Below are 10,928 nucleotides of genomic sequence, written 5' to 3' on the forward strand. Positions count from 1 at the left end.
TATCAAACACAGACAAAAGCCAGCATTTTATGAATTTTTTAAGTAAACTTAATCAGTAGTCGCAATCACAAGTTAATGAAAATCCAAAAACGCTTAAATAACCAATATAAAATTTTGATAAAATAAAATTAAACTAATTAAGAAAAAGTCGTGTGGGTGATACGAGGTTACTATTCGATCTTAGATTTTTTTAAGCTTGGTTTCTAGTTCCTACCCCTCTTTCTTTATTCTCACGACTCATCACAGAAATCAAAACAGAAGAAAGACTATTTATTCCGTACACAGTGAGTCCACATACATATCCAGATCATTATTATGTACCAAAAATGGATGACCACTTCATCTACCCAACCTTTGTCTTCAACTACTTATGATTAAAAAACAGATGAAACTTGATGTATTTTTCACAAATATAATAATTTCAATTATATTCAGGTGTCCTTACAATAATAGAATTTTTCTATAAAAAAAATGTCCATAAATTATTCGATCTTACTCTCTCACTCGGATAAATTTAGCAAATTTTTTTTTGTTTTTTGTCTAATTCAATTTTTCACTAATTTTTTTTCCATATTATTATACTTCATCTTCATTTCATTGACAAGGCATCACAAGAATACGATAATTGAGTTCAAGTGTTCAACAAAATGGAAAGGGGGAAATAAAATTATTATATATAATAATCATAAATGATGACATATATATTATACCTGGAGCTAGCATATTCAAAGAGCCTCCCAGTGGCAGAGAAAATGATGAGAGCAACCTCAGCATCACAAAGCACAGAAAGCTCTTGTGCTTTCTTGAAGATCCCTCTTCTCCTCTTTGAAAACGTTACTTGTCTTGCTGTTATGTTGTCTATCATCTTTATCTTGATCTTCTGCCTCACCATCTTCAGCCTCTTGTGCTTGCTGTCAATTTTTTTTTAAAGAAAAGAAAAAGAAAATCAAAACTCCTTTAATTTTCAGTATATAATACCACAAGAGTTTCAGGTATTACAGGAATGCTAATATTCAATTGTTTTTTTTTGTTGTGGTTGATTTCAATTATATATAAATTTTATGAGTGAGATCAACCACTAAACTACTGACACATTAATGTTCTTGAAATATATGAAAATTTTCCAGAAGTAATGATACATTCAGAGTCTCTTTATCACTAAAGTAATAATAATTTCAAAGTCACAAAACCCTAGTAGTGAAAAAGCAGTTTCAGATCTGGTGAAAAGATAACCCAAAAACAAAAAAAAAATTAAAACAAAGAAAGAAAAAGGCTAGCTAGCTCTTAATGATTTAGCATAAGAGCTTTGATTTGAAGATTTTTTTTATTATTCCGATGAGATTTTAACCTATCAGGAGACGGTTCACTGGTTCAGAGATATCTAGAATCTAGATGAGTGATGCACATAAAAGAAATAAAAATGAAAAAAAAAAAAAGAGTTACTAATAATGGAAAGAAAACATTATGAGAACTTTTTGGGGGGTTTGTTAAGACAAAAAAAAGAAAGAGAAAGAAAGAAAACCTCGTCACTCTGGAATGCTGTTTTTGGATCTCAAGAAAGGAAAGAGAGGTTTCCCCCTTATTATAGCAAAACAATAATGGAACCTTCTTTCTTCTTTTTTATTTATTTATTTTTAAATAAATATCCCTGGTTGAACACTTTTCTATTTTCTAAAAATGGTTAAATTCTACCAAAAATTATAGGACCAAGATAGACCAGAAATATAATGCAAGTGAAAGCTTTTCAAAAACAAAGAATAGATCAGGTTTCATTGGAAGCTACGTGTTAATAATTCTTTCCCCAATACTTTTTTTTTTTCCAAAGATAAATATTATTTTATTAATATAAAATAAAAGTGTTTCCATAAGGAAGTACAAAAGAATTGGGTATTCCCATTTATCATCAGCTATGACTGAAAGACTAAGAGCTTAAAGAAGAGTAAAGTAAGAGTAAAGAAAAAGTAGCATCTATCAGGTGTGGTTCACGAGTTCACGCACTAAATTGCTAGCTTTTTTCACTATCTCTGGTGCTGGGCTTATTACCTTCTCAAAAACACACCGATTCCTCACTTTCCAAGTGCTCCAACACAACGCTGCTATGAGGAAGGTCTTTTGTCTACCGTCGAATTGAGCCACTGCCCAGGATAAGACTCGTTGCCACCAATTGAAAAAAGTTTCTTCTTCTCTCATCCATAGGTCAGGGGTTATTAAGCTTAGACTCCATATTATTGAAGATAGGGGGCATTGGAACAAAGCATGAGAAATTGATTCAGCCTTCAACATGCATCTTGGACAAGTGGCAGGAGTGGATGCGAACCGGCTGTGAACTTGTTGCAACACCGGAAGCTTTTCATGAAGACTTTTCCATAGAAAAATCTTAATTTTATGTGGTAATTTCAACTCCCAAATGCTATTCCAGACTCTGTTGTGTATGTTCTGGGACCTCAATGAAGTAGGAGAATGAAAGAATCCATAAGCAATTTTGTATCCTGACCTAACTTCATATATACCAGATTTTGTCCAGCACCAATTAACTTCATCCTCCTCCTCTGTTGGTTTGATTGAAAAATTTTTATTGCATATATCAACTGAAAAAATCGACTCAATCAGATTTTTATTCCAACTTCTATCAGGATTTAGTAACGCATTAACGTAATACACTTGCATATTTGGCGGGATTGTGAGTGCATTTTGAGGTACATTAAGGGGCACTGGTGGTGGGAGCCAGGGGTCATGGAAGATGCGACCATTAGTGCCAGAGCCTATTTTCCATAACAAGCCTTTCTCGATCACCTTGCGCCCTTCAAGAACACTTCTCCAACCCCACGACGGTACGCTTCCTATCTCTGCATGTAGGAAATCTGTATATCTGAAATATTTAGCTTTGAGCATTCTTGATATAGTAGAATTAGGATATTTCATTAGACGCTAACATTGCTTGCCCAATAAAGCCAAATTTTGCGTCCTTAGATCCTTGATCCCCAGCCCTCCATCTTTCTTTGGTCTCGTCATTGTGTCCCATTTAATCCAAACCATTCTTCGTTCTGCGCCTTTTTTACCCCACCAAAATTGCGAGAGCATGCTATGAATCTCAGTCAACAGCGTGTCCGGGAGCTTGAAACAAGAGAGTGTATAAATAGGAATCGCCTCCCCCACCGCTCTCAATAGCGTGTGCCTGCCACCTGATGACAATATACTTCTTTTCCAACCCATAATCCTCTTCTGAACTTTATCCTTGATAGCTCCAAAGGTTGCTTTCTTTGATTTTTGAACTATAGAGGGCAGTCCCAGATATTTGTCTTGTGCTCCGATATGTTCAATATTTAGTGTCTGAGCAACTGCTAGTCTTGTGTTCTGAGAAGTGTTATGACTGAAAAAGATAGCCGACTTATTCAAATTGACTTTTTGCCCACTAAAACCCTCATAGGTCTCTAGCAATTCTAGAATGCTTTGGCTTGTATTAGGTGCGCTCTTGCAAAAAAGGATTGAATCATCAGCAAACAAAAGGTGATTAATTGTTTGGCATCTCCGATTAACTTGAACTCCTTGAATTAATCTGTTTGAAATAATAGTAATGTAACACCCTAATATTCAAATCCTTATGCTCGAGTCATAAGTCAATGATATTACGGTGGTACGACTCTCAGGTGGATTTTTAATAAATAAATATAGGTAATTTCGAAAGGAGTATTAATCGAGAAGCCTGAAAAGAGTAGAAATAAAATCGCGAAGATGTATCTCTCACGTTTCGACAACAAAAGATAAACCGTGAAGCCAAAAAGGATATACGGACAAGGCGTAGAGGAGATTAAGAGATAGATAATAGATAGATATATATAACATAAGTAAATAGCCACTAGTCGCGACCCGCGAAGTTTAGGTCGGCTAGGGTACATTATGAAATTAGTTGACAACAGTATGTCCTAATCTCTCCCGAAGGAAACATGAGAGCCTCTATAGGCAAATTCAAAGAGTTCAATACATAATATAAACTTTCCAAAACAAAGGTGGAGAGATTCTAATCAAAATACAAAGTAGAGGAAATAAAGATCTTCGCCGTCTCTCAGACGACCCACAACTCACTTCTGAGCACCTGGACCTGTATCTGAAAAACAAGAGATATATACGGAATGAGAACCCCGGGCCCATGGGTTCCCAGTACGATAAAAGTGCCAAATAAATTCAATGTACTGCAATAAAAACTCACTAAGCATCCTAAACTTCTTCATCAATTATTCATCCTAGGTTCTCGCTAATCCATGAATAGGCAGCTGTCATAAGGGAGTGCTAAATTCAATTCATGTTTCACATGTTTCCCAACTCGCTGACTCTTCCACGAATCAGACTCAGAATCATAAGCAAAACCATCACCAGTTGTTCTGCCTCAGCAGTTCTATATCAATACATCATCATGCAATCGCATCATCAATTCATCCCATCAAGAACAGCCCTCACACCCACCGACACCAGCATGAGGGGCCTCTCAGTTGTACAAACACAAGCAATACAGGCAAGTAATACACAAACATGATACAAGTAGAACAAGTAGCATATAGTCAGGTAACATGGCATATATGATGTAGAAATCCAAGACAAATGGCAAACCCAAACAATTCAAACATATGCAAATGATGAATGCCTGCCCTATGGCTGATGATATCATCTGTCGGTTATATAGCCAACCCGACATGTCCTGGTAGCTAACCATTGGACAGAAACACCCATTGCGGAGCAAGTAGGTTTGAGCTACAACCCCCTTGCTACTACCCGCTCAACCCAGAGCCAGTGGAATAACCACTACTGCGGCTACTACCCAGGAGGGTGTTTAAAAGCTCAACCTGGAGCGAGTGGATTCACCACTACTGCCGCTACTACCCAGGCGTCACAATCTCTGACCTGGAGCAAGTAGGACGAACCACAACCCTTGCTACTGCCCAGGTATCTCAAACATATATTCATTCAATCTCAATTCATATTATCAACATTCATTTTTACCAAATCTCAAACATTAACTTGGAGTAAGTGGGACGAACCACAACCCTTACTACTACCCAAGTATCACAAATAAACATTTATTCATAATCACCCTTCATTATTATCAATTCTCAGACAATGACCCGGAGCAAGCGGGACGAACCTCGACCCTTGCTACTACCCAGGTATCACAAATACACATTTATTCAAAACTCTATGATTAAACTCGCTTATCATAATCCTCCTTTTTCCGTCTCATACCCGGAGCAAGTGGACAACGCCACTGCCTACTACCCGGGGTAGCACATCACATTTCAATATTTTTCATTATTATCCATTTAACATATTCATTCATTAATCATATATGCAGTTATACTCAGCCATAAACAATAATGGCTTTGCCGTAACTCGGCAATAACTCAGCCATCCGGCTCATGGTCCAATCAAGAATGGGCCATTTATCAATAAATATAGCCCTCCGGCTCATGGCATACACGGTACTTCCACCGTCATCCTCCATATCTCATATAATCATCTTTGATCATCATTGATCATAACTTTTTCCCTTGCTTCACTCACAAGTTACCACATCCCCTAGCTCCTTTCTCATTGCTAGGCATATCATAATGATTTAATACATAAGAGGTGAGATCGGAGGCTTAGAAGTATGAGGTTTGGCTTTTAAAACTCAAAAATCAACTTTGGCATGAAAACAGGGCCACACGTACGCGTACTCCACGCGCACGCGTGGATGGCCACAAAACTCATCGACGCATATGCGTCATGCACGCGGACGCGTGGATTGAAAATTTGCCAAACGACGCGTACGCGTCAGCCATGCGTACGCGCGGAAACATTTGTGCCCTAGGCACAAAACTGGCACAACTCTCGGGAAAATGGCTGGGCATTTGGTGCAGCGCATCGACGCGCCTGCGCACACCACGCGCATGCGTGGATGGTGCTTTCTTGAAGAACGGCGCGTACGCGCCAAGTGCGCCTACGCGCGGAGGGTCGTTCTGCTAAAAATTTTCTAAGTTAAAAGCTGCAGAATTTACAAATTCAACCCCCAATCTTCCGACAGACATAACTTTCTCATTTTAAATCATTTTTCACCCGTTCTTCGAACGGCATGGACATCCCGGATCCAATTTCATTTCTAAACAGATTTGGCACAAAACAGAGATCCATAGTCCAAGTTATGTCCCGTCAAAGTATGCGCAAAAACCATATTTTCATACAAAACCACAAGGTGCCATTTTCAAAACAAGCCATTTTCAACTCTTTTCAAAATCAACCAAAACATGCCAATTTCAACCCTTTTTGAAATCAATCAAGATGTACCAAAATCCACATCAAGCCATCCTCAACTCACACATTGACACTTTACCAAAAATTCCCAAAACCACATCCAACCATTTTAACATTTCTCAATCAAATGGCTAAAGGACAAACACAATATCATGTCATACATCCTTCCTCATCCTAATTTCTAATAATACCATTTCCAATTAACCATCATTATACATAATCAATATCATACTCACTATCACGTGGTTTCACCCACAAATCAACCTTAATCATTCTTCAAGCATATATCACAACATATATATCTCTAATGCATCATCATACCATCAAGGCATCAATAATCATAATCACATATATGACCATATAATATGTCTCAATCCTAGGGGCATCTAGCCTAGGAATTCTCATCACAACACACGGTACTTAAATGAAACTTAAACTGTACCTCTTGTAGCCAAACCAATTGAGCCTCTTCTTTGGAAGTCTTCACCAACCTTAGCTCCAAGCCTTACCAAAGCTCCTCAAGCAATACCAATCTCCCAAATGTGCACCAACATCACCAAATACACTAACATAACCAATATCACATACATACATCAATCTAGGGCTCATAAAAATGACAAATCACAAGGGTTTGAGCACTTCTTACCTCAGCCCATATGAAGTAGGGATAGAACCCACTTAGAATCCATGTTGGAGTATCCCTAAATACCCAAAATCACAAGATTTCAACACTAACTACCCAAAAACGTGTAACAGTGGGGAATTTTGAAAACTAGGCAGAGATGAATGGAATACTCACCACCAAACTTAGATAGAATTGTAGAGGATGAGAAGAGCGATGCGTGGCTGCAAACGGCTCGTCAATCGGAGCTCCGTAGCTCAAGTTATGGTGGTTTGAAGATCAAAGAGAGTTAGGTTTTCTCTCTTCTCAAATCAGCGCCCCAACCCTTCTTTTTAGGGTAAAATGAGCTGAAATGCTCACAACTAATGCTTATATATGTTGGGTCTTGGGCCCACTTAGGCCCGGTTCACTTATTTTTGCCCGTTGGCCCAATTTTGGGCCAAAACCTTTAAGATTAGCGCTCTAAATCGCACTTTAAATATTTCTACCTTCCCTAATTATAATTCCTCATTTCTTAATCTTATTTACCCATAATCAATTTCCTCAGCTGTAGTACTAGACAGATCTTAGCCGGTACTGTCGGAACCCCTTTCATTTCTAGAAAGCAAATGAGTTTGAAATAACAATTTAACAAAAATCATGAGAATCCGCTTTCCTTTAATAATCTATAAAAGCATTCGAGACACACCTCTTTCGTTAAAGTTACTCATATAAAAAAAATTATCCTCAAAACCATAACCAGCACTCTTTCAAATTTTTGGGGAAAAATTTTCAACAGTACCTCCCCAAAAATTGAAGTTTACCACCCGTCACGGGCTCCCTCAAACCAATCTCAGTACCGCATCTGTATTTCAATTTAGTGGCTTTCACATTCGTCTTTCAAAACCAATCATTATAAATCTCAATCTAATTCCAAGGTCACTATGACCAAACATCATGATACTCATCTCTCAAACACGACAACTTGCACTCTCTCATCATCTAAATCCAATTATGCATCAATGATAATTTTCTCATCCACTTTAGAACCATCAAAGCTCGCAGCCGCAATCAATTCCAACTATTTGGGGATCATTACTTGCAGTAACCCACTTAACCCTTTTAGTATTCAAACTTAAGATATTATAGTAAACTTTTACAGCTCCTATTTGTAGCTATCATGTGTTACTGCTTCCGCAAGTTTCTGCTGCTTTATTCTGATCTCTCGTCTAGTACGAGCTCTATTACTTACTTTCTCAATTACTCAACCACAACTTAGCATGACTAGCATTTCAAATCAACGTTTCCAAATCCCTCACTTAGGACCATTCCTTATCTATTTAAATCAAAGGAATTAAAATTCACGGGTTCAATTCGTTTCACCAAAAATTCAGAAATCAACCAACTACATAACAAACACAACACATCATTCTCAACAAAAAATCATTTACATCACAGGAATTTATCCATTTGTATTAAGGCAAATCCTTACTTCTTTCCCCAATACTTTAACTTTTCTCATAATAGATGAGATATTTTCCGGTTGAAATAATTCAAATTTAGGGTAGTTTTAATAAGGAATAAAATATTAGTTTATTCTATAATATTTTGATTATCATGACTACTATAAATACGATCATGACTACTACAATTACGTCTTTTGTCGTTATCTAACAAAAATCATAATAAAAGAAATTAAAGAGTATCTCTTAAAGAAAAATTTTAATTTGGACAAAAGACTAAAATAAGATGTAAAAATAAAATTTAGTATATCACTAAAATGTGATATTTTTAAGTATATTATCTTTTATACCTCTGGTGTTTCTTTTAAACTCTCCCCTTCTTTCCTGTTCTATCTTTTTTTTTATTATTTATTTTTTAAACTTCAAAAAATTACATTTGCACACAATTAATGGGAGGCAAAATGGAAAATAAAGAACACTCAAATGCTCATCATTGCAAACCCCTCGAACCTCCCCCATAATCAAATCTAATTACGCCCCCATGTTTGATTTGATAACCTGAAGAATAAAATTTGTCTTTGGAAAAAGTGATGGTATATATCGATTTGTTTTAACTGATTTTGATTTATAGATGTAAATTTGATTGAAGTTATGCTGATGTATAAGTGTCGGATTATTTGAATTGAATTCGACTTATAAATGCCGATTTGATTGAGTAATGGAATGAATAATTAATTAATTAGTATGAAATAAATAAACTAAAAAGGAACGTGAAATATAGGGGTGTGCAAAAAAACTGGTTTGACTGAATTGAACTGAAACTGTTTTAAATAAACCAGTTTTTTTAAATAAAAAACTGAACTGAAACCATAATTTTTTATAAAAACCAGTTTATTAAAAACCAGTTTTTATGGTTCAGTTTAGTTTTAAACCAAATCAAAACTGGTTTATTGACATCAATAACTTCAAGTCTTCAATCTTCCAAATCAAAACTGGTTTGAAAAATCTGAAAAACTCAAAAACCCTAATCTCTCGTCTCTCCCCTTCTGCCGTCGCAACCAACCCACCGCTGCCACCGTCAGAGTCGCCGTCGTCGAACTATTCGCCGCCGTCGAACTATTCGCCCTCGGCCCTCACTTCACTCCACTCTCCGTCGGGCAGTAGGGGTGTTCCAGCGTCACTGTCCAGCCCTGCACGGCGCACGCCTTCCCTTCCGTTCGCAGCGCCACCATCCAGTCCTCCCTCTACAGCTTCCACCGCCCGGATCCGTCAAGGCGCCAGTCCCTTGCGCAGTTGCCGTCGTTTCTGTTCAGCCGTCTAGCCCCATCGCCGTCGCCATCTTCGCTCAGTTTCTGTCTCCTTGCTGTCATTGGTTCCGTCGTACCCTGCATTTGGAATGGAGCTTTAAGTAATTTCTGTTTCCCTCTTCTAATTATTTGTTCTAATTTAATTTTTATATGATTAATTGTTCTTGGTGCTGTTCTAATTTCTGTTTTCCCTTCTAATTATTTTTGTTTCTGATTTTTGGATATTAAAATACAAAGAACTGAAAATGTTGCCTAATTTTACCTACCCATTTAATTTTCACTTGTCACGAATAACCCCTTTAAGAAGGTCAGGGTCTGCACAAGTTGGCTTGCCATTAACTTGATTATAAGAACACATGACACTTGCAACATTGCCCTAATGCCCCTTTGTTGTTGCTATTCTGATCATAATATATTCACTATTTTGTAGAACAGAATGTATTGCTTGTGAGTTAGATTTCTCAATTTAATTTTAGCATCTTGGTTTAATGAACTTGGTATTTTCTTAGTAGATATAATTTTAGCTCTTGTATGGTGTAGCTTGTTAGTATGTAGCTTATTAATTTCATACATAGGAGCTTGTTTTGCTTTATTGTTTGCGTTTCAAAACCTTAGTTAGATTGTTCTTTAACTGCATTATTAATATGGAGTTGGTTGATTGCTTTGATGAGTTGATGTAGTGCTGTTCGTTTATATTTTGGTGGCACTTTTGGAGAAGCTCGTAACGATTTGTATAACTTAATGGCGCAGTTTAGATATTGTATTTGTTCCGTGGTTGAAATGATAACGTATTTTGAGCTTGAATGTGTGAATTTTTTCCTGTTTCCTATGAAGTAGAAGGATTTTGCAAGTATTTTGTGCTCATCATTTCATATTCTCCCTGTATAATCAGTACTTGTTCTTGTTGTGCTTTCATAATTAAAAAGTCTAAATAATTTTAGCGATTTCACCAAATACTATTTTCTGTAGCTTATGCTTATTTATTGAAGGTAACTTTTGCTTTGTATTACCAAACATAACTGCTATAGCTTTTGAGAAGTTAATCCCAACCGGTCACCTTAAATTTAAGTGGTTTTGTATTCAATTTCAAGACTCGGATATACATTTATTTAGATTTTACCTTCTTTATTCCTTTGTACCTTTTTAGGCAGATATGAGAATATGAGATACTATAATGGAGGAATGGGTTGTATTTTCTCATTTTCTGCTCTGTTTAGATGATTAATACTTTAGATGAACCCTTGATCTTTGTAGTTCAAACTTCAAAACCTCCAA

The 10,928-nt window shown here is 36.6% G+C and overlaps 1 protein-coding gene across 3 annotated transcripts in view; it reads right to left on the reverse strand.

Moving 5' to 3' along the window:
• LOC107609647 (MADS-box protein AGL24) overlaps positions 1-1,656 on the reverse strand; it is a 9,145-nt gene extending 7,489 nt beyond the window's left edge. For all 3 annotated transcript variants that reach the window (XM_021107645.1, XM_016311654.2, XM_016311655.2), the window contains exons 1-2: positions 1,523-1,656; positions 711-911 (exon numbers count right to left, since the gene is read on the reverse strand). In XM_021107645.1, the coding sequence (XP_020963304.1) occupies positions 711-892 (182 nt within the window). In that variant the 5' untranslated portion in view covers positions 893-911; positions 1,523-1,656. The remainder of the gene's footprint in view (positions 1-710; positions 912-1,522) is intronic.

This window comes from Arachis ipaensis, chromosome B07 (genome assembly GCF_000816755.2).
Source record: "Arachis ipaensis cultivar K30076 chromosome B07, Araip1.1, whole genome shotgun sequence".
NCBI lineage: Eukaryota > Viridiplantae > Streptophyta > Magnoliopsida > Fabales > Fabaceae > Arachis > Arachis ipaensis.